The following is a 25,632-nucleotide window of genomic DNA, read 5'->3' as shown; positions in this document are numbered from 1 at the left end:
CAGCTAGATCAACCAAGCAAAAGGGCCAATAGAATCGAACCATTCAACGTGCGCTGCCACGACACTAGCCCATCCCCCTTTTCTTTCAACGTTGGGAAATTCGCATGCGTTCTCGATAACATCTAAATTAAAGCTTAGAGATAGCTGTTCATATTGCTGGTGTATCTTTCATTTGATTCAATATGGGTATCCTTCGTATATTAGAAATTATATTTGTCTTTTATTTTGCTTCTCACATTCCTATTACATTATTCATTGATCTTCAAGCGTTGCTTCCTGCGCAGATGTATCCTCAACAGGTAACGTTAATAACGACGTTAAATTCGACATGTTTAATTGACTCGTGTGTAGTAGTAGGTCCTTGAAGGAAAGGTTGTAGTGGGTGACGGTGACTGCGTCATATCACCATATTTATTTTGGAGTGGGATGTTGGAAATCACTTGTAACAACCAATATGCCTATAGCGATGCACCATTGAGTGTTTACAAAATATATATATATTTTACAGCTGAAAGATGTTTTGAGATGGTATGGGGCTGAGTTCAGAGACCCCATGATGCTGGATCCCCCCACCTGGTTCAAGTCCTTCATCTTCTGCGAAGCTCTGGTTCAAACACCCTTCTTCCCCATAGCTGCATACGCCTTCCTGAAAGGTCAGATAACAATGGGATTCGTCCCAAATGGCACCCTTTCCCCTTTAGTTCAGTACTTTGGACGAAAGAGGGCAAAACTCGCGCACTACATAGGGAATAGGGTGCCATTTGGGACGACCATAATGTCTAGCAAATTAATGTAACAAAAAAATAAATAATCTGTGGTATTTGGAATTACAACATAAAAGCCCATGTTGCAAAATACCTTTGATTTGGCACGTTGTAGATAGTCATTTAGTTGTGTAACTCAAGTGACCTCTAGTGGATGCCCATTCCTTAACACCCCTCTATCAGTATATTGTATCCCAAATGGCACCTTCTGTCCCACTACTTTTGACCAGGGCCCTGATTATAAAAGTAGTGCACTATATAGGGAATAGGACACAGACGTTGTCATAAAAATCAGACATGACGACAAGGCAGGTAAGTCTGTCATAACACTGGAGGGAATCAACCTAATTCTGTTCCATCAACCATCCTCTCTTCCAGGAGGCTGCAAGTGGATCAGGACTCCGGCCATTGTGTATTCCACCCACGTAGTCACCACCCTGGTCCCCATCCTAGCCCACATCCTCTACTACACCTTCCCCACAGAGCCCCACCCTGGTCCCCAGACCCAGAAGGAGCGTTACACCCTGGCAGCCATCTACGCTCCGTACCTCCTGATTCCTCTGATGCTGCTGTTCACAATGCTCTTCAGCTCAGCTTACAACACCAACACTCAGGGAGGAAAGGGCTCAGCTAAGGCCAAGAAGATCAAATAAAATACACTCATTTCTAGCCTGAGTGCCAGTCTGTTTGTGCTATTGTCCAACTCCATTGCTGTCCTTGTCACCTGTTTGGTTTTTGATGGCACAAACAGATTGGCACTCGGGCTACTAATCCACCTGTACATTCTGTAATACACTGTTACCCAGCGGTCTGTCCAGGCGATCATACCTCTTAGTCTACAGTATTCATTTTCATAGTGATTTTTTTCCCTCTCCTCAAGTGATGAATTGTCAATTGGTACATTTCAAGTCAGTAAAACATCATAGGTACGTTAAACATTCTTAACAATTCATATTGTTTTGATCATCACAGATTAGCAATAGTCAAGAATATTGGACACCCAAGAGAATCAAAATGTGCAAATCCTTTTTTATTTCAAGTATATCTCATGTTTTGATGAAGTTTGGTCCACTAAGTTGGTTTACTAACTTTTAACATGGATAAGATGAATGCAGAGGAGGATGATATTTACTGTAAACATAAAATAATATACCTTTGAAATGTACTTTACTTTAAAAAAAAAAATGTTTGTATACACTGGCCTGAAACTCCAATAAGCCACCTGAGGGTAAATGTGTTGGTGTAGTACCACAGACAAAGGTGAAATGATAAAACCGTGAAGATACTCGTACCTTAGATGTAAAACAGAATTAAGATACAAATGGGGAGGGTGGGGCAACACAGCAAAACATTTACTTGTTTTCAAAAAATCATGAAATTTACAGTAACATGCACATACTGTACTTTGTTTTTCCACTTGTAGAAAAAGGTAATAAAACTAATCTATACAGAGTCATTATTCAGTATTAAATAGTATAAATAAATTCCTTCATATATAAATAGCTTTCTTCCCCATTTTGGTTAACTTACATACTGTAGTGTTGTGAAATCTATAGAGCCTCGGGTTTGAACTATATTCAAGCATTCCAACACTTAAAATGCTAAAAATAGGGGGATTTTCACTTAGACACCTGCTAGTGAGGGACATTTGATGGTGTTCTACAGTTTCATGCATGTAGTCTGTCTGTCGGTGTCTGGGCCAAACCTGTGTTTTAGTTGGAACAGTTTTGGATTGCTTGTGAAGTGTAAGAGAGGTTATTGTGTTTTCAGATGAGCGATTCCCGTTAACCCATAGTGTAGCGGATATCACCCATAGAAAAACAATACAGGCACCCTGGGAACGTGGTCACTAACACACACACACACACACACGTCGGGCCTTATTTCTGTAGAATGAACTGTTCGATAAACTCATTCTGCTCAGCCTCCACTTTGGAGAGAGCTTCGTACTCAATGCGATACCTGGAAGAGATTACAAACAAACACAAACTTAATTAAACCCCAGTAATTAACTGACTGACTGGCAGGTCAACCGCTGAGAATGAGACACTAACTAAATAGATTTCCACGTCGTTATCGATTTCACAAAGAGACTTGACCTCAGTCATACATTTCTTGCCTGATACATTTTACCAATCACGTTTGTTTCTGCCCTAGAGGCACATTTTACCAACCAGCTGTCCTCAGTACAAGATTATTATTATTATTATTTTTTTTAACTAGTCAGCCTGGGTGCCAGTCTGTTTCTAGTCCCTTTAATATAGCCTGGGTGCCAGTCTGTTTCTAGTAATATAGCCTGGGTGCCAGTCTGTTTCTGGTCTCTTTAATATAGCCTGGGTGCCAGTCTGTGTCTAGTCTCTTTAATATAGCCTGGGTGCCAGTCTGTGTCTAGTCTCTTTAATATAGCCTGGGTGCCAGTCTGTGTCTAGTCTCTTTAATATAGCCTGGGTGCCAGTCTGTTTCTAGTCCCTTTAGTATAGCCTGGGTGCCAGTCTGTTTCTGGTCTCTTTAATATAGCCTGGGTGCCAGTCTGTTTCTAGTCTAATATAGCCTGGGAGCCAGTCTGTTTCTGCGCTCTTGCCAACTCCTTATGGAATTGTCCTCCCAAACATGTTTGGCTTGACAATGGATTGGGCAAAAGCACAAACAGATCTGGGACCAGGCTAGCGAGATCCGATCTGGGACCAGGCTACAACTATTCTTACCTCTCCAGCTGCATCTTCTTCTCTGCTATCAGGGCCTGGAGCTGCTGTTGCTGGGCCTCCCTCTGCTTGGCCACAGACTTCAACAGGTTCCTGGCTCCAATAGCCTGGGAGAAGGAGGGCAGTGCAGCAGCATGTCGTTCACCCAGATAAGAAGCCCTCAGTCATTCCCACAGAAAAGTGCAGCAAGTGTACTCAGTGGCCTAGCTAGCTAGCAGTCAAAGTACACCGTTTTGTTTTCAACCTGAAATTGCTTGCAGATTGTAGAGCCAGCGGTCACGTTGATCTGACTGACACGTTAAAAACAATTGACTTTGAACGAGCGAACAAAAAGTATGGCATCGGTGTGTGTCTGAGCCCTGTCAAGATGGACTAAGAAACTCACAACCCTTACCTTCATCTTTTCTGTCTCTGCCTCTTTTGCCAATTCATCCACCAGCTCAATGAGACCACCCACTATCTTCTGAAACTGGCCGATTTCTATGTATTGAATGAATGCACGAAAGTTAGTAAAACACTATTTGGTAAATTAGGTGTCAACAACATTTGAAGAACGCAGTTTTAACATTAAGAACGTGTGCGAGTGTACATCTCCACAATATGAAACTCAACACCAATGGTACGTTCCAAATGAAGCTAAATGGAATGCTCTTACTGTCAACAAAGTCTTCACACTCCTCCTTGAGCTCCCTGGTCTTCTGGTCCACCTCTGGTTCCAGCACCCGTAGCTTGTTGAGCTCATCAAAATGAAGACCAGCTTCAGCCAACGGGTCTTTCGCCATGGCCACAAGGCCTGTCTCCAAGATGGGGGGGGCTGAAACACAGCATTAATACCATGAGATGCCCTGGATATACAGATGCTTTAAAATATAATTTAACCTTTATTTATCCAGCATCTCAACAGTCTAAAGTGGCTTCCTTTCCTCATCTGCATTTGATCTAAAAAGGGAGGAATAGGTGAAAGACAACTTGTGGGCTTGTATTATTTTAGTCATGTCTGTCACATTAGTATAGCAACGGGCATTCCCCCACCTACCCGAGGGTCTGTCTTTTTCAGCCATCTATTCCCCTGTGTTAGGAGTGCTAAAATCCACTTGAATCTCGCTGTATCAATTGCTTTCATTTTACCCCCTGCGGCTCTTTATTAACACTCTTGCTTGTGCCTGTCGTCGTCGTCCCCCCCCCCCCCCCCCCGTTAACATTACGACCGCGGAAATGTTTCTAATGACCTGTCAAACACACCCTGGGAATGGGTGAAACGGGCTCCATGGAATATATTGTCTTTCCGTTGATTCTATAAGCACGCTAACATGCTGACCACACCGCTCGCGTTACGCCCTCATTGGTTTTTAGGAGCATATACCCACGTAGGTGACTGAAAGATGAACTGGAGGTTTACACTCCTGTCCAGTTGGTAGTGGTCATGTACCTTAAAGTTGGTAGCCAAACTGCCATATAAAGTCCAAAGGAGAAGAAGCCTGAAGGAGGAGAGATCACTAGAAACAAACTCGGTTTACCCTTTTATCTGTGGATTAATTGTCGGCGTAGAGGACCTTGTGCATTTCAGGTAAAATAACAACCCAATGTTTATATCCCAGGATAAATTAGCTAGCAACAGCAAGCTAGCATTCATTGGCATGAATGTTTGTTTTGATATTTCCACCTGCGTGTCCTGATTGCGTCTGGTGTGGATGGACAAAAATCAACATTCAGACGCACGCGCGCCCGGTCTAGACAGCATGTACCATACCAGTAAAAAAAAATGTGTGGACAAATCAAAATATATTTGAGATTCTTTAAAGTAGCCACCCTATGCATTGATGACAGCTTTGCACACTCTTGGCATTCTCTCAACCAGCTTCACCTGGAATGTTTTTCCAACAGTCTTGGAGGAGTTCCCACATATGCTGAGCACTTGTTGGCTCCTTTTCCCTCACTCTGCGGTCCAATTCATCCCAAACATCAATTGGGTTGAGGTCGGGTGATTGTGGAAGCCAGGTCATCTGATGCAGCACTCAATCACTCTCCTTCTTGGTCAAATATCCCTTACACAGCCTGGAGGTGTGTTGGGTCATTGTCCTGTTGAAAAACAAATGATAGTCCCACTAAGCGCAAACCAGATGGGATGGCGTATCACTGCAGAATGCTGTGGTAGACATGCTGTTTAAGTGTGCCTGGAATTCTAAATAAATCACTGACAGCGTCACCAGCAAAGCACCCCCACAACATCACACCTCCTCCATGCTTCACGGTGGGAACCACACATGCAGAGATCCATTAACCTACTCTGCATCTCACAAAGACACGGCAGTTGGAAGCAAAAATCTCAAATTTGGAATCATAGAACAGATTTCTACTGGGCTGATGTCCATTGTTTCTTGGCCCAAGCAAGTCTTCGTATTGGTGTCCTTTAGTACTGGTTTCTTTTTTAGCAATTCGACCATGAAGGCCTGATTCACAGTCTCCTCTGAACAGTTGATGTTGAGATGTGTCTGTTACTTGAACTCTGAAGCATTTATTTCAGCTGCAATTTCTGAGGCTGTTAACTCTAATGAACTGATCCTCTGCAGCAGAGGTAACTTCCTTTCCTGTGGTGGTCCTCATGAGAGCCAGTTTCATCATAGCGCTTGATGGAACTTGCAAAGTTCTTGAAATTTTTCAGATTGCCTGACATTCATGTCTTAAAGTAATGATGGACTGTCATTTCTCTTTGCTTATTTGAGCTGTTCTTGCCATAATATGAACTTGGTCTTTTATCAAATAGGGCTATCTTCTGTATACCACCCCTACCTTGTCACAACATAACTGGCTCAAACACATTAAGAAGGAAAGAAATTCCACAAATTAACTTTAACAAGGCACACCTGTTAATTGAAAAAGATCAAGGACAACAACCACTCAAGCCACTGCCTGTTCACCTCGTTATCATCCAGAAGGCGAGGTCAGTACAGGCGCATCAAAGCTGGGACTGAGAGACTGAACAACAGCTTCTATCTCAAGGCCATCAGACTGTTAAATAGCCATCACTAGCACAGAGAGGCTGCTGCCTATATACACAGACTTGAAATCATTGGCCACTGTAATAATGTTTACATATATTGCATTACTAATCTCTTATGTATATACTGCATTCTATACTATTCTACTGTATCTTAGTCTATGCCGCTCTGACATTGCTCGTCCATATATTTATATATTCTTAATTCCATTAATTTACTTAGATTTGTGTGTATTGGGTAATGTTGTGAAATTGTTAGATATTACTTGTTAGATAGTGCTGCACTGTCGGAACTAGAAGCACAAGCATTTCGCTACACCCGCAATAACATCTGCTAAACACATGTATGTGCCCAATAACATTTTATGTGAAATGCATTCCAGGTGACTACCTCATGAAGCTGGTTGAGAGAATGCTAAGTGTGCAAAGTTGTCATCAAGGCAAAGGGTGGCTACTTTGAAGAATCTCAAATATTATGATTTGTTTAACACTTTTTTAGTTATTACATGATTCCATATGTGTTATTTCATGGTTTTGATGTCTTCACTATTATTCTACAATGTAGAAAATAGTAAAAATAAATCCTGGAATGAGTAGATGTCCAAACTTTTGACTGGTACTGTAAGTGTCAAGACGGTGCGTTAAATCACAAAAAACGCTCCTATGTGCAAATCTTTATGGCAGTCATTTTACTCAAGGCCCTTGGAAATGACCCGCATATCTGCAGTCATAACAAAATGTACAGAGCAATATATCGATTTACACATACAAATGTTTGTGAATAGTGAATTGCACTTGTGGATAGTGATTTAACTAGGCAAGTCAGTTAAGAACAAATTCTTATTAACAGTGACGGCCTAGGAACAGTGTTTTAACTGCCTTGTTCAGGGGCAGAATGACAGATTTTTACCTTGTCAGCTCAGGATTCGATCTAGCAACCCTTCGGTTACTAGCCCAACACTCTAACCACTAGGCTCCCTGCTGCCCCTTTGTGGATAGTGGTTTACATTTGTGGATTGGTACTTATTTGTACAGATCATTGGTGATTTACATTTGTGTAAATATGACCTCTTTCTATAGATCTAATTTAACTGTACAGTGTGTGTGTGTATATATATATATATATAAGAATATGTAAATATTTGTCATAATCTCGGTGTCTTTCCAATATCACTCCCATTTTATTTTGGAATTTTTGGAATCTTTATCCATTGTCCAACTGTTACATTTATTACAATTATTATTAAAATAAAAATACAAGTTTTACAACGACCGATGATGATGCTTCATTAGTAAACTTGGGGAGTAGGAGTTGAGAAAATACTTTTTACTTTTTTAATTAAAAAAAATTGAGAAAATAAGCCAGAATCCCGTCTTGTGTTGTGACAGACAGGGATAATGTTAGTTAGGAAAATATTGTTCACACTATTATTTATTTTTTTAAACACACACCATTTGATTCTGTGACCTTTGACTAATCACTAGCTAACTATCTGATATAATTAGTTGTTGGCACATATGCGATCACCTTTAATCTGCGCTAGCCAGCTGCTTCTTTGGCAACGTACTCTATAACTAGCTAACGTTAGCTATAATTTACAACCAGAAGGGCTCTCACTAACTAATTTACACACATACATACATACATACATTCTCTATAGTTACTTACCAAGACTGCTATCTAGATAGACAGCAAGCTAATTAGCTTTATCACAGCTTGTTCTGATGTCCTTATCGGACTGTCAATGTTATGGGCTAACTGGATAATAGAGGAAGAGCTAGGTAGCATTAGCTAACTGGATAATAGAGGAAGAGGATAGCCAGTAGCAGGGCTAGCTAGGTAGCATTAGCTAACTGGATAATAGAGGAAGAGGCTAGCAACTGGCCAGTAGCAGGGCTAGCTAGGTAGCATTAGCTAACTGGATAATAGAGGAAGAGGCTAGAAACTAGCCAGTAGCAGGGCTAGCTAGGTAGCATTAGCTAACTGGATAATAGAGGAAGAGGATAGCAACTAGCCAGTAGCAGGGCTAGCTAGGTAGCATTAGCTAACTGGATAATAGAGGAAGAGGCTAGTAACTAGCCAGTAGCAGGGCTAGCTAGGTTACATTAGCTAACTGTTTTAGCTATCCTACTAGGTATTTAATCGTGTGCTGCTGCTTACAAACTGTACAAAAGTCAAATCATTATTGTCTACAAGTGAGAATTCAAGTCAGTCTTTCACTTACCTTAAATGTATTTCAATTTGATATCAATGTTGTGATCTATGTGGCATAATCCACAGGGGACCGTCTCAGAGGGGGGAAACAGTCGTGTTTGGCCATGGGATGTACCTTCCGGGAGGGAGGTGGATGGGAGTTGTAGTAGGACACTTTTATGGAGTCGGGAAAGTTATTTATCGTCGTTGCCTTGTTAACCTTGACAATTGTAGGTGGCGTACATATAACATAGCTTTTAATGTACTAACGAACAGCTGTTCAACAAACTAACAACAAACTTATCCCAAGAGAAAGAAGGCGTGGGTGAGTATCTAGAAAGTTATCTAGTTTTTTGTGTGTGTTTTTTAATCGTTATATTTCAAATTCGATTTGAAACGTTATCTAGTTATTATACACTAGGACTACGTCGTTCCAAGTTTTGTCTCAATGTTCTTGAATTTGTACTTGACATATTATAGCTGGCTAACAACAATAAGTTAGCCAGTAATAGTAACGTCAGTTAGTTAACGTAAACTCATACATCGCCTTGGTCCGAACAATTGCCCTTATTTTAGCGCCCCCAAAACGTAATACTTCCAGATCAACTGTAATGTCAATGCCATTGTAAAGCACAATTTCTCCCCTTTCCAACAGAATCAATTACATGACCTAAACGCTGCCCGTTTCTGCATGATTCAAGAAGGCAATGAGCCCCGTTGGGTCTTTAAAAAAAATTGCAGGTGGGGAAGCGAAACTAATGCGTGATAGTGAGAAGGAGAGATGTCGTGTGGGAAAATTGCTTTTTTTCACTCGATCTGTCCAACTTATCACCTTATCGCCTCTAAAATGTAAATAAAACACTATAAAGAGTTTATATAATGTGTCATTGTGACACAAAAGCAGTGTGACACAAACAACAACACAGAGTTACACATGGAATAAACAAACATACAATCAATAATACAGTAGAACAAATAAAATAAAAACAAATAGGTCTAGTTAACTAGTATATAGCTCTAGCTGAACAACAGTTTGTGACTCAAACCTAATGTGGCATGTTGCTAGTTAGCGTTATCTCATAATTATATGTACAGACGTTTTAGACCTAATTTAGTTGTCACAAATTGTACTACGTATTAGGACATATGACAGTTCCGTAGGAGTAGCCATATGTGGAATGGTTGGATATCACAATACATAACTTCCTCTGCTGGTTGGAATTACACTACTGCACCCATCGGAATCAAAGTTCCCCAGAGACAGACTGTCTTCCTCTGGTATGCAACGTTTTTGGGGACATTCTACCAAATTAGCCATCACGAGGGCAGCTTCCACCCTGTTACGTAACCCTGCACCTTAGATGCTGCTGCCCCATACACTGTATGTAGACTTGAAATGTGACCTTTATTTAAGGTCCAATCACTGGCCACTTTAATAAATGGAACACTTGTCACTTTAATAATGTTTCCATATTTTTGCTTTACTCATCTCATGTGTATATACTGTATTCTATTCTACATTATTTTAGTCTATGCCACTACGACATCGCTCATCCTAATATTTATATATTTCTTAATTCCATTCTTTTACTTTTAGGTTGTGTGTAGTATTGTTAGATATTACTTGTTAGATATTACTGCACTGTTGGAGTTAAGAAACACAAGCATTTCACTACACCCGCAATAACATCTGTGAAACATGTGTATGTGACAAATCAATTTTGATTTAAAATAAGACGCACGCACACACACACACACTCTCTCTCTCTCACTCACTCACTCACTCACTCACTCACTCACTCACTCACTCACTCACTCACTCACACTCACTCACTCACTCACTCACTCACTCACTCACTCACTCACTCACTCACTCACTCACACACACAGTGTTGTGGGCCCTGCTAAATTCCACGCTAGGGGAAATGGAGAGGGAGATACTGATTGGGTGGGTGGCTTCCTCTCCATTGTGTTCACAGTGTTCTCGACCACTGGTGTTTTAAGTATGACCGCATTGGCCAGAGCAACTCCCCTCTAATTTCACTCAATGACTATAAATCAAGGTTTCAGATTTCATTCCTTTCAGAGGGACATTTTCCCAACTGTCACCTTGTTAGTCTGTCATCTCAGCACAGGCCAGAGGATTGAGGTTTTTGCTGTACGTTTCTATTGCCTCCCATGCACCAGGTATGATCTGCCTGGCCAGTGAAAGGCTGTGGCGCCCCCCCCCCCCCCCCCCCAGTAACTGTCACCACGGCGGGGGACATCAGGACCTCCATCTGCAGGGTGGTCATCTACCTTCAGAGGGACATGTCCGGGGACAGCTGCCAGCTCCCCCTGCACCGGCTATGCCTCCAAACCCAGGTCATCTCCACTGGCTCACAAGCCATTAGACCTTCCCATGAAGGTATATATGGAATAGTGGGCAATCAGGGCAGCTATGGTCAGTTATGAATGATGTGCCAATATCCTCTGTGTTTATGTAGGCTATACAGTGTGCTAGGCAGACTGCATACACTTACACATCATACACGTTAAAAATAATATTTTAAATGCTTATATGGTGATGCCAAAGAAACATTTTCATCCTTGAATAGACAATAAAGTTATATAATATTCTCCCCCTCCACAGCCTCCCAGATGGCGTGTCCCAAGTCCAAGACGTGCAGCTACAGAGCGGCGGTGGGCCTGGGTAGTATGTGCGCACAAGTATGTGCGTCTAAACGTAGGGAGGACCCTGTTCTACACCACGCTGCAGGTGCTCACCAGGCAGGACTCCGTGCTGAAGGCCATGTTCAGTGGCAGGAAGGAAGTCTTCATTGACCGAGAAGGTGAGAAGGACTTTGGAGACTTCCAGAACGTCTCTCAGTCACTCTTATGGATCAGAAACATAGATGAAACTCTACTTTGTCTTAATACAGACTTCGGGAATGGAACAGATGACTAAAACAACAATCATCTGCAATGAATACAAATACCATTTAGATGTACAGGCCCCATGGCAGGCATATCATCAACAAGATACACAGAACTACACTACTCTAAAAATCTGATTGGAATTCGACCGTTGCCGTTCACTTGCCTTGTATGTTCCCGTCCAGGCTGGGTCCTGATAGATCGCAGTGGGAAGCACTTTACCTTCATCCTGATGTACCTGCGGGAGGAAGGAGGTCACCTTGCCCCCTGGCAGACAGGGGCCTCTAGAGCTGCTGGCAGAGACAAATCATTATCTCATCCAGGGTCTGGTGGAGCTGTGCCAGGGAGGCTTGCAGGTCAGTGACACAGAGAGACGTGTGTCCCAAATGGAACCATATTCCCTATAGAGTGCACTACTTTTGACCAGGGCCCGTAGGATTCTGGATGAAAGCAATGCACTACATAGGGGAATAGAGTGCCATTTGGAATGCAGGCTGTGTTGTAGGAGTGTGTTGACCTCACTACTGATCCAACCTACCGCTTTACTAGATCCTAGATCTGTGCATGTTTGCTGTTGTCTTGGCCATGCCGACTTGAACGTGACTTACGCTCCACAGATTGCTTCCTTCCTCATGTTGTGATATTTGACTTGCTTTGGACCAGGGTGTCTACTGTGTTAGTGGCTGTAGGACAACAATACTGTTTGTTTACCATCTGTGCCAGTCAGGGCTGGCACAATTACCGTTATAACCGACGATTATGGATTCAAATGGAAATAACCGTCATAAAGAGAGAAAAAAAAAGAAGCTGTTTGTTGACTGAACAGCTGACTGAAGACCGGACGGACAGGGATTTGTGTGGTTGAGTCCGTTTCAGCCGTAACATGGACTCTTAACAACGCGATGAAACTTTGTTACTCCTTGTTGACACGAGAAAACAAGTCTTTGGTTGCCTAGGCAACCCCCCCCCCCCCCCCACACACACACACACACAATGCAGCAGAAACACACATAGAATGGGAATGGAACCTCTAACACAGGCAATTTGATTGGTTAACTCATGGGTACCCTTTCAATGGCTGCCTGATATTGTGATGCAATTATTTCCATGGTAATGTAGAATGTTCATTGACATGATGTTAACTGATGTGGCTCATGCAATGGAATGTGTTTTTTTGTAATGTCAGTTGAGTTGAATCAACAAATCACACCACATATTTTAGCACATCTTTTACTTCCTGCTTTGCTCTTATGAGTACACTTGCAATGTCCACCCATCATTGACTTGAATGGGGACGCTTGTTCTATTCAATATATTTCTATGGCAGCACATGCAGTCAGGTACAGAGGAGGGGAAAATGTGCGTCTCAAAAAATAATAATAATATGTATATATCTATTACGAGAACCGCAGTAATTTGGCTGGCCAATCACCTTCATCCAAAATGCCATGACTGTTACAACCATAGTGGCAGTGGGTATAATGTGCCTGAGTCTGAAATGGCACTCTATTCCCTATGCAGTGCACCATTGGCGCCCAGGGAGTAGTTGGTGTTGGGGGGGGGGGGTTAAACAGTGGATATATCCCACCTTATATCCCCACCTTTCGGTTACTGGTCCAACGCTCTTAACTGCCAGGCTACCTGCTGCCCGCTAGGATGCCATTTAGGATGCAGGCTGTGTCAGTGTGATAGATGGAATCATTGGAATGCATGGCATTCAGTATTTGGACTAGCCAAGGTTCTACTGGGAGGTTCTGCTGTCTCCATGGTGACAGTGGGCAATGATACATGCGGTAGAGAGATCAATCAAACCCAACCAAAACAATGGAAATGCTATGGAAACGCGTGGGTGAAATACACTATGTTGGGTTATAAATCGGTAGGTAATATTTGTATGAATGCTAACCCCAAAACATTTTCATGTCATCGTCACCAATCAAAGGCATTACAGTTTAAAAAACAACTTTGACTACCACCACTGATTTCTGTATGCTAGCTGAGCTACCAGCTTATACGAACAGGAGTTAGCATTTAGCAGTCACTTCTTCTAAACCTGAAAAGTGGAAACAGACAAATATATCCAAATTGGACTTCAGTTACCGCATTGTGGGCCTGTTACAATACATCAATCATGTTGGATATGACAAATATCCCCTTTGTTAGATCAGATTTGTTGAATCCAATCTGGCGTCCTGCTTCTATTCCCCACGGTCTGCGATCCATTAACCTGTAGATGTGGTAAAGAGGTTATATTCCACTAACCCTAACTCATACAGTCCAATATAATATAGGTTATATTCCACTAACCCTAACTCATACAGTCCAATAGAATATAGGATATATTCCACTAACCCTAACTCATACAGTCCAATAGAATATAGGTTATATTCCACTAACCCTAACTCATACAGTCCAATATAATATTGGTTATATTCCACTAACCACTAACTCATACAGTCCAATAGAATATAGGTTATATTCCACTAACCCTAACTCATACAGTCCAATAGAATATAGGATATATTCCACTATCCACTAACCCTAACTCATACAGTCCAGTAGAATATAGGTTATATTCCACTAACTCATACAGTCCAATAGAATATAGGATATATTCCACTAACCCTAACTCATACAGTCCAATATAATATAGGATATATTCCACTAACCCTAACTCATACAGTCCAATATAATATTGGTTATATTCCACTAACCACTAACTCATACACTTCAATAGGATATAGGTTATATTCCACTAACCCTAACTCATACATTCCAATAGAATATAGGATATATTCCACTAACCCTAACTCATACAGTCCAATAGAATATAGGTTATATTCCACTATCCACTAACCCTAACTCATACAGTCCAATAGAATATAGGTTATATTCCACTAACCACTAACCCTAACTCATACAGTCCAATATAATATAGGTTATATTCCACTAACCCTAACTCATACAGTCCAATAGAATATAGGTTATATTCCACTAACCCTAACTCATACAGTCCAATAGAATATAGGTTATATTCCACTAACCCTAACTCATACAGTCCAATAGAATATAGGTTATATTCCACTAACCCTAACTCATACAGTCCCATAGAATATAGGTTATATTCCACTAACCCGAACTCATACAGTCCAATAGAATATAGGATATATTCCACTATCCACTAACCACTAACTCATACAGTCCCATAGAATATAGGTTATATTCCACTAACCCTAACTCATACAGTCCAATAGAATATAGGTTATATTCCACTATCCACTAACCCTAACTCATACAGTCCAATATAATATAGGTTATATTCCACTAACCCTAACTCATACAGTCCAATAGGATATAGGTTATATTCCACTATCCACTAACCCTAACTCATACAGTCCAATATAATATAGGTTATATTCCACTAACCCTAACTCATACAGTCCAATAGGATATAGGTTATATTCCACTAACCCTAACTCATACAGTCCAATAGAATATAGGTTATATTCCACTAACCCTAACTCATACAGTCCAATAGAATATAGGATATATTCCACTAACCCTAACTCATACAGTCCAATATAATATAGGTTATATTCCACTAACCCTAACTCATACAGTCCAATAGGATATAGGTTATATTCCACTAACCCTAACTCATACAGTCCAGTAGAATATAGGTTATATTCCACTAACTCATACAGTCCAATAGAATATAGGATATATTCCACTAACCCTAACTCATACAGTCCAATATAATATAGGATATATTCCACTAACCCTAACTCATACAGTCCAATATAATATTGGTTATATTCCACTAACCACTAACTCATACACTTCAATAGGATATAGGTTATATTCCACTAACCCTAACTCATACATTCCAATAGAATATAGGATATATTCCACTAACCCTAACTCATACAGTCCAATAGAATATAGGTTATATTCCACTATCCACTAACCCTAACTCATACAGTCCAATAGAATATAGGATATATTCCACTAACCCTAACTCATACAGTCCAATAGAATATAGGTTATATTCCACTAACCCTAACTCATACAGTCCAATAGGATATAGGTTATATTCCACTAACCCTAACTCATACAGTCCAATAGAATATAGGATATATTCCACTATCCACTAACTCATACAGTCCAATAGAATATAGGTTATATTCCACTAACCCTAACTCATACAGTCCAATAGAATATAGGATATATTCCACTAACCCTAACTCATACAGTCCAATAGAATATAGGATATATTCCACTATCCACTAACTCATACAGTCCAATAGAATATAGGTTATATTCCACTAACCCTAACTCATACAGTCCAATAGAATATAGGATATATTCCACTAACCCTAACTCATACAGTCCAATAGAATATAGGTTATATTCCACTAACCCTAACTCATACAGTCCAATAGAATATAGGATATATTCCACTATCCACTAACTCATACAGTCCAATAGAATATAGGTTATATTCCACTAACCCTAACTCATACAGTCCAATAGAATATAGGATATATTCCACTAACCCTAACTCATACAGTCCAATAGGATATAGGTTATATTCCACTAACCACTAACCCTAACTCATACAGTCCAATAGAATATAGGTTATATTCCACTAACCACTAACCCTAACTCATACAGTCCAATATAATATAGGTTATATTCCACTAACCCTAACTCATACAGTCCAATAGAATATAGGATATATTCCACTAACCCTAACTCATACAGTCCAATAGAATATAGGTTATATTCCACTAACCACTAACCCTAACTCATACAGTCCAATAGAATATAGGTTATATTCCACTAACCCTAACTCATACAGTCCAATAGAATATAGGTTATATTCCACTAACCCTAACTCATACAGTCCAATAGAATATAGGTTATATTCCACTAACCCTAACTCATACAGTCCAATAGAATATAGGATATATTCCACTAACCCTAACTCATACAGTCCAATAGAATATAGGTTATATTCCACTAACCACTAACTCATACAGTCCAATAGAATATAGGATATATTCCACTAACCCTAACTCATACAGTCCAATAGAATATAGGTTATATTCCACTAACCACTAACTCATACAGTCCAATAGAATATAGGTTATATTCCACTAACCCTAACTCATACAGTCCAATAGAATATAGGTTATATTCCACTAACCCTAACTCATACAGTCCAATAGAATATAGGTTATATTCCACTAACCCTAACTCATACAGTCCAATATAATATAGGTTATATTCCACTAACCCTAACTCATACAGTCCAATAGAATATAGGTTATATTCCACTATCCACTAACCCTAACTCATACAGTCCAATAGAATATAGGTTATATTCCACTAACCCTAACTCATACACTCCAATAGGATATAGGTTATATTCCACTAACCCTAACTGATACAGTCCAATAGAATATAGGTTATATTCCACTAACCCTAACTCATACAGTCCAGTAGAATATAGGATATATTCCACTATCCACTAACCCTAACTCATACAGTCCAATATAATATTGGTTATATTCCACTAACCACTAACTCATACACTCCAATAGTATATAGGTTATATTCCACTAACCCTAACTGATACAGTCCAATAGAATATAGGTTATATTCCACTAACCCTAACTCATACAGTCCAGTAGAATATAGGATATATTCCACTATCCACTAACCCTAACTCATACAGTCCAATATAATATTGGTTATATTCCACTAACCACTAACTCATACACTCCAATAGTATATAGGTTATATTCCACTAACCCTAACTGATACAGTCCAATAGAATATAGGTTATATTCCACTAACCCTAACTCATACAGTCCAATAGAATATAGGTTATATTCCACTAACCCTAACTCATACAGTCCAATAGAATATAGGTTATATTCCACTAACCCTAACTCATACAGTCCAATAGAATATAGGATATATTCCACTAACCCTAACTCATACAGTCCAATAGAATATAGGATATATTCCACTCATACAGTCCAATAGAATATAGGTTATATTCCACTAACCCTAACTCATACAGTCCAATAGAATATAGGATATATTCCACTAACCCTAACTCATACAGTCCAATATAATATAGGATATATTCCACTAACTCTAACTCATACAGTCCAATAGAATATAGGATATATTCCACTAACCCTAACTCATACAGTCCAATATAATATAGGATATATTCCACTAACCCTAACTCATACAGTCCAATAGAATATAGGTTATATTCCACTAACCCTAACTCATACAGTCCAATAGAATATAGGATATATTCCACTATCCACTAACCCTAACTCATACAGTCCAATATAATATAGGTTATATTCCACTAACCCTAACTCATACAGTCCAATAGAATATAGGATATATTCCACTCATACAGTCCAATAGAATATAGGTTATATTCCACTAACCATAACTCATACAGTCCAATAGAATATAGGATATATTCCACTCATACAGTCCAATAGAATATAGGTTATATTCCACTAACCATAACTCATACAGTCCAATAGAATATAGGTTATATTCCACTAACCCTAACTCATACAGTCCAATAGAATATAGGTTATATTCCACTAACCCTAACTCATACAGTCCAGTAGAATATAGGTTATATTCCACTAACCCTAACTCATACAGTCCAATAGAATATAGGATATATTCCACTATCCACTAACCCTAACTCATACAGTCCAATATAATATAGGATATATTCCACTAACCCTAACTCATACAGTCCAATAGAATATAGGTTATATTCCACTAACCCTAACTCATACAGTCCAGTATAATGTACAGTTGAAGTTTACATACACTTAGGTTGGAGTCATTAAAACTAAGTTGACTGTGCCTTTTAAACAGCTTAGAAATTTCCAGAAAATGATGTCATGGCTTTAGAAGCTTCTGATAGGCTGATTGACATCATTTGAATCAATTGGAGGTGTACCTGTGGATGTATTTCAAAGCCTACCTTCAAACTCAGTGTGTCTTTGCATGACATCATGGGAAAATCTAAAGAAATCAGCCAAGACCTTAGAAAATAAATTGTAGACCTCCACAAGTCTGGTTCATCCTTGGGAGCAATTTCCAAACACCTGAAGGTACCACGTTCGTCTGTACAAACAATAGTACTGAAGTATAAACACCATGGGACCACGCAGTCGTCATACCGCTCAAGAAGGAGACGCGTTCTGTCTCCTAGATGAATGTACTCTGGTGCGAAAAGTGCTAATCAATCCCAGAACAACAGCAAAGGACCTTGTGAAGATGCTGGAGGAAACAGGTACAAAAGTATCAATATCCACAGTAAAACGAGTCCTATATCAACATAACCTGAAAGGCCCCTCAGCAAGGAAGAAGACACTGCTCCAAAACCGCCATAAAAAAAGCCAGACTACGGTTTTCTGCACATGGGGACAAACTGCACATGGGGATATGGTAGAATCCAGAAACTATCATTTAAAAAACAAAACGTTTATTATTTTATCAGTGAAATATGGAACCGTTCCGTATTTTATCGAACAGGTGGCATCCATAAGTCTAAATACTGCTGTTACATTGCACAACCTTCAATGTTATGTCATAATCATGTACAATTCTGGCAAATTAATTACGGTCTTTGTTAGGAAGAAACGGTCTTCACACAGTTCGCAACGAGCCAGGCAGCCCAAACTGCTGCATATACCCTGACTCTGCTTGCACGGAACGCAAGAGAAGTGACACAATTTCCCTGGTTAATATTGCCTGCTAACCTGGATTTATTTTAACTAAATATGCAGGTTTAAAAATATATACTTGTGTATTGATTTTAAGAAAGACATTGATGTTTATGGTTAGGGACACTGGTGCAACGACAGGAATCGTGAATGCCCTTGTTAAATCACCCGTTTGAGAAGTAGGCTGTGATTCGATGATAAATTAACAGGCACCGCATCGATTATATGCAACTCAGGACAAGCTAGTTAAACTAGTAATATCATCAACCATGTGTAGTTAACTAGTGATTATGTTAAGATTGATTGTTTTTTATAAGATAAGTTTAATGCTAGCTAGCAACTTACCTCCTTGCTGCGCTCGCGTAACAGGTGGTCAGCCTGCCTCGCAGTCTCCTCGCGGAGTGCAATATAATCGGACATAATCGGTGTCCAGAAATGCAGATTACCGATTGTTATGAAAACTTGAAATCGGCCCTAATTAATCGACCATTCCGATGAATCGGTCGACCTCTAGTCCTGACATGCATCCTTGGTATTGTTCAGCAGCACAGAGCCAGTGAGAGTAGAACCAGACATTGTTTAGACTGGTTCAGGTCCTCTTTTTCTCTTATGTACTGTAACAGCCTGCCTGTGGTGTCTGTTTTGATTAACAGGACCAGAAGGAGCAGTCTCTGTGTGTAATCCCTGTTGTCACCTCTGCCAAGGAGGAAGAGAGACTGATCCAGGCCTGCACCAAGCCTGTGGTAAAGCTGCTGTACAAAAGAAGCAACAACAAGTACTCCTATACAAGGTGAGCTTCTACAAGTATAGTGCCTTACAAAATGGCAGCCCTATGCTTGTTCTGTTGTTTGGAGAGTCAGTAATAGTTCATTGGTAAGTGCTTAGTGAGGGCCTCTCAAGTACTCGTTATGTCCTCTGTGTTGACAATGGAATGCTGTACCTCCTGATCCATGAGTTGTAATTCCTCCACAGTAACTCAGACGACAACCTGTTGACCCGTGGGTTGTAATTCCGCCACAGTAACTCAGACGACAACCTGTTGACCCGTGGGTTGTAATTCCTCCACAGTAACTCAGACGACAACCTGTTGACCCGTGGGTTGTAATTCCTCCACAGTAACTCAGACGACAACCTGTTGACCCGTGGGTTGTAATTCCTCCACAGTAACTCAGACGACAACCTGTTGACCCGTGAGTTGTAATTCCTCCACAGTAATTCAGACGACAACCTGTTGACCCGTGGGTTGTAATTCCTCCACAGTAATTCAGACGACAACCTGTTGACCCGTGGGTTGTAATTCCTCCACAGTAATTCAGACGACAACCTGTTGACCCGTGGGTTGTAATTCCTCCACAGTAATTCAGACGACAACCTGTTGACCCGTGGGTTGTAATTCCTCCACAGTAACTCAGACGACAACCTGTTGACCCGTGGGTTGTAATTCCTCCACAGTAACTCAGATGACAACCTGTTGACCCGTGGGTTGTAATTCCTCCACAGTAACTCAGACGACAACCTGTTGAAGAACATTGAGCTGTTTGACAAGCTGTCTCTGAGCTACAATGGCTGTGTTCTCTTCATCAAGGACGTGATCGGCGACGAGATCTGCTGCTGGTCGTTCTACGGACAGGGACGCAAACTGGCGGAGGTCTGCTGCACATCCATAGTCTACGCCACAGAGAAAAAACAGACCAAGGTTGGTTAGGGGTTTCACACACACACACTCACACACACACTCACACACTCACTCACTCACTCACTCACTCGTTCATGGCATCACTCACTCACTCACTCACTCACTCACTCGTTCATGGCATCACTCACTCACTCACTCACTCGTTCATGGCATCACTCACTCACTCACTCACTCACTCACTCACTCACTCACTCACTCACTCACTCACTCACTCACTCACTCGTTCATGGCAGTCCATCGTTGCTGACACAGGCACACTATCTTTTGTACTGTAGCTAATCTTAATGTTGACCCTGTCCGTCCGTCTCTCTATCTCAGGTGGAGTTTCCAGAGGCCAGGATCTACGAGGAGACCCTGAACGCTTTGCTTTATGAGACACTTCCTGTCCCTGACGACTCCCTATTGGAGGCCACACGCCGTCGACACGCCCACAGCCACACCCACTGTGGTTTCCACAGCAAGGAGGAGGAAGGCCCCACCCACTCTGGGGTATAGCACCTACAACGACCGGCCTCTGGGACACTAAGGATGCGTCTCAAATTGCACCCTATTCCCTATATGGTGCACTACTTTTGACACGGGCTCTATATAGGAAATAGGGGCCCATAGGGCTCTGTATAGGAAATATTGGCCCATAGGGCTCTATATATGAAATAGGGGCCCATAGGGCTCTATATATGAAATCGGGGCCCATAGGGCTCTATATATGAAATCGGGGCCCATAGGGCTCTGTATAGGAAATAGGGGCCCATAGGGCTCTATATAGGAATTAGGGGCCTATAGAAATCTATATAGGAAATCGGGGCCCATAGGGCTCTGTATAGGAAATCGGGGCCCATAGGGCTCTGTATAGAAAATAGGGGCCCATAGGGCTCTTTTAGGAAATAGGGGCCCATAGGGCTCTATATAGGAAATAGGGGCCCATAGGGCTCTAAAAAGGAAATAAGGGCCCATAGGGCTCTGGTCAAATGTAGAGAATAATGTGCCGTTTTTGACAAAGCCTATCTAACCACAGAGGAGGAAACTGGTTCCCTGCTGACCTGCCGCTGGGACACTAAGTTAAACGTCTCAATATGACGCACTATGTAGTGCACTACCATTCTAACCCTCATCTCCCTGTCAGTCACCTCTCAGTGAGAGACTCAAAATGTATTTAATGATTCATCCAACCTAACTCTGCAGCCATTGGTGAGAGTGAGTGATGGCTCCCAAAAAGGCACCCTATTCCCCATCCTATACCCATAAGGCTCTGTTCAAAAGTAGTGTATAAGGGGAAAATGGTGCCATCTAACCACTCCTTACTGACCAGCCACTGGGAAAGCTAAAGGCGTCAGTATGCTTCCCATCCAAAACTGTTCAGAAACAGTTTGTGTATAATATTATAATGATATTTTATGATTTTTGTTGTTGTTTTGTTTTGGTCTTAGTCAAGTTAATTTTTTTTTCAGCTGTTCGTGCACACAAACAAACAACAAAATCCGTGAGGCAAGCCGAAATCTGTAGCTGAAGTCTGCCCCTTTTTGTCGGTGATTGGTCAACAGCAGGGATTCTTCAATGAAGTGTTTTTTTTATTGTCGTTCAACAAGAGACGACTAGTTTTCATGCCCATTTTTTTCCACTTGAGAAATACTGCACCAAACCTCTTAGTTAGATGTAAAATTGCGCGTCTAAGATCTCTGCAAAACGTTAAAATGAATGACAGATTTCATAAGTTATCTCAGATGAATTCTGACTATTTTGAGGAAGTGTATTCTGGCTACGGCATCTCAATATAGACAAACAGTACTATTGACACTTTTTTTCACATTTTTCAAGGGAGTATGTGAGCACACTTGTTTGCCTACGGCTAGGCGCCAGCCGAACTGTAGCTAGCCGACGCCTTAAGGATGTGTCCCATCTAACCACAGAGGAGGAAACTGGTCCCCGCTGGCTCTTCACTTAATCACTACACCCACCACTGAAGCACTGGTGGTGTTGGCCCCAAAATGGCCTTGGGCACAAAATGGCTGCCAAGCTGCATCACCCTGGTGCCTGACAGACTTTGTCGATGGAAAACTTGTGATTTAAAATGTTGAGGTGCTTATGCTGTTTCTTCTTTGTTTTATATAGAACTCTCTTCTTCACAAAACAATCAAATCTGTGTTCATACAATCAAAATTTGCAACTTCAAATCAGTGAAGGTGAAGGGGGAGAAGACCGGTTAAAGATGGATTTTTAAACCTTGACACAATTGAGACATGGATTGTGTATGTGTGCCATTCAGAGGGTGAATGGGCAAGGCAAAATATTGAAGTGCCTTTGAACGGGGTATGGTAGCAGGTGCCAGGCCCATCCAGCCAATTTGACACAACTATGGGAAACATTGTAGTCGATATGGGCCAGCATCCCTGAGGAATGCTTTCGACTCCTTGTGGAGTCCATACTCCCAACAAATTGAGGCTGTTCTGAGAACAAAGCAAGGGGGTGCAACTCAATAGTTGGGAAGGTGTTCCTAATATTTGGTCTACTCAGTGTAGGTAGCCATCAGGCTTGTGTACATTTATTATACAGCTGGGGGGGGGGGGGGGGGGGGGGGGATTGTGACAAGTTTAAGGACCAGAAAATGTATCACAAGCAATCAAAATCAACTATCGTAGCCCTTTCGCCTTCTGTGAATAGACAAAAGAGTGAAGAGTGAATGTTTTTTTTTTTTGTGTGTGTATATTTTGTGTGTATATTTATATTTATTGCCTAAGACTTTTTCATGAAAATTAACTTGAGGGACACATTCAACGATGTCTATAAATGGCTAATCTCATTCCCAGATACTTCGGCCCAGTGCAGTAGCCCTGGGATCATGTTCCTGCTTTGTGCAGTAGCCCGGGGATCAGGCTCCTGCTTTGTGCAGTAGCCCGGGGATCAGGCTTCTGATTTGTGCAGTAGCCATGGGATCATGTTCATGCTCTGTGCAGTAGCCCGGGGATCATGCTCTGTGCAGTAGCCCGGGGATCATGCTCTGTGCAGTAGCCCGGGGATCATGTTCATGCTCTGTGCAGTAGCCCGGGGATCATGCTCTGTGCAGTAGCCCTGGGATCATGTTCATGCTCTGTGCAGTAGCCCTGGGATCATGTTCATGCTCTGTGCAGTAGCCCGGGGATCATGTTCATGCTCTGTGCAGTAGCCCGGGGATCATGTTCATGCTCTGTGCAGTAGCCCGGGGATCATGTTCATGCTCTGTGCAGTAGCCCGGGGATCATGTTCATGCTCTGTGCAGTAGCCCTGGGATCATGTTCATGCTCTGTGCAGTAGCCCTGTGATCATGCTCTATGCAGTAGTCCTGGGATCATGTTCATGCTCTGTTCAGTATCCCTGGGATCATGTTCATGCTCTGTGCAGTAGCCCGGGGATCATGTTCATGCTCTGTGCAGTAGCCCTGGGATCATGTTCATGCTCTGTGCAGTAGCCCGGGGATCATGTTCATGCTCTGTGCAGTAGCCCGGGGATCATGTTCATGCTCTGTTCAGTAGCCCTGGGATCATGTTCATGCTCTGTGCAGTAGCCCGGGGATCATGTTCATGCTCTGTGCAGTAGCCCGGGGATCATGTTCATGAATGGCAGGTCATTCTTATAACAGTTTTAATCAGGTATTCACTGAAGACATTTCCTCTTCACACTTTTAAGGGAGTGCCTCGCTCTCTTAACGTGTTTTAATAATCTTTATTCCTTTATTTTCACTTGGTTTTCCATAATAAAAAGTTTTCAAATAGCCCAGTCTTTGTGTAACAGGATACACTGTGCCTGCTTAGCAGTAATTCCTTCCTTTCTCACAACATCATTGCAGGTACTTGATCTTGCACCCTCTGCCTCATCATCACATTTGACGTCTCTGCTTGAGAACGTACTAACTAGTTGCGCCACCAAAAAATTATCCAATTCAACGGCACTATTGACAACATTTCAAGCTGTTGGGGTGAGTTTATCCAATACAATCTGACACCGTTACATCTGTCTATATGGTTCTGGAACCTGTGGAGCGAAGCACCGGGCGTGGTTCTGGAACCTGTGGAGGGAAGCACCGGGAGTGGTTCTGGAACCTGTGGAGGGAAGCACCGGGAGTGGTTCTGGAACCTGTGGAGGGAAGCACCAGGAGGGGTTCAGGAACCTGTGGAGGGAAGCACCAGGAGGGGTTCAGGAACCTGTGGAGGGAAGCACCAGGCGTGGTTCTGGAACCTGTGGAGGGAAGCACCGGGCGTGGTTCTGGAACCTGTGGAGGGAAGCACCGGGCGTGGTTCTGGAACCTGTGGAGGGAAGCACCAGGAGGGGTTCAGGAACCTGTGGAGGGAAGCACCAGGAGGGGTTCAGGAACCTGTGGAGGGAAGCACCAGGCGGGGTTCTGGAACCTGTGGAGCGAAGCACCAGGCGTGGTTCTGGAACCTGTGGAGGGAAGCAACGGGCGTGGTTCTGGAACCTGTGGAGGGAAGCACCGGGCGTGGTTCTGGAACCTGTGGAGGGAAGCAACGGGTGTGGTTCTGGAACCTGTGGAGGGAAGCAACGGGCGTGGTTCTGGAACCTGTGGAGGGAAGCAACGGGAGTGGTTCT

The 25,632-nt window shown here is 41.8% G+C and overlaps 2 protein-coding genes, 1 long non-coding RNA gene and 1 pseudogene across 4 annotated transcripts in view; 3 read left to right on the top strand and 1 right to left on the bottom strand.

Moving 5' to 3' along the window:
• LOC149971325 (uncharacterized) overlaps positions 1–25,632 on the top strand; it is a 381,039-nt gene that overhangs the window by 97,143 nt on the left and 258,264 nt on the right. The gene's annotated exons all lie outside the window — the stretch shown is intronic.
• Positions 15–2,220, top strand: tmem97 (transmembrane protein 97). Its single transcript, XM_021588535.3, has 3 exons — positions 15–299; positions 509–653; positions 1,143–2,220. Exons 1-3 carry the CDS (start codon positions 183–185, stop codon positions 1,415–1,417), a joined length of 537 nt encoding a protein of 178 aa, XP_021444210.3. The 5' UTR covers positions 15–182; the 3' UTR covers positions 1,418–2,220.
• On the bottom strand, positions 1,765–8,823 carry LOC110508093 (intraflagellar transport 20 homolog (Chlamydomonas)). Its single transcript, XM_021588536.3, has 5 exons — positions 8,690–8,823; positions 4,122–4,280; positions 3,861–3,946; positions 3,470–3,573; positions 1,765–2,726 (listed from the first exon to the last, which is right to left on the bottom strand). Exons 2-5 carry the CDS (start codon positions 4,246–4,248, stop codon positions 2,645–2,647), a joined length of 399 nt encoding a protein of 132 aa, XP_021444211.1. The 5' UTR covers positions 4,249–4,280; positions 8,690–8,823; the 3' UTR covers positions 1,765–2,644.
• LOC110508094 (BTB/POZ domain-containing adapter for CUL3-mediated RhoA degradation protein 2-like) lies at positions 8,794–23,135 on the top strand (annotated as a pseudogene). The gene is made up of 7 exons (XR_016492553.1): positions 8,794–8,983; positions 10,846–11,065; positions 11,291–11,489; positions 11,760–11,930; positions 20,012–20,148; positions 20,859–21,054; positions 21,373–23,135. The product of XR_016492553.1 is annotated as a BTB/POZ domain-containing adapter for CUL3-mediated RhoA degradation protein 2-like (transcript).

Source organism: Oncorhynchus mykiss, chromosome 27 (genome assembly GCF_057628025.1).
Source record: "Oncorhynchus mykiss isolate SJ-2025 chromosome 27, ASM5762802v1, whole genome shotgun sequence".
Lineage (NCBI taxonomy): Eukaryota > Metazoa > Chordata > Actinopteri > Salmoniformes > Salmonidae > Oncorhynchus > Oncorhynchus mykiss.
This window is presented reverse-complemented; position numbering and strand designations above follow the sequence as displayed.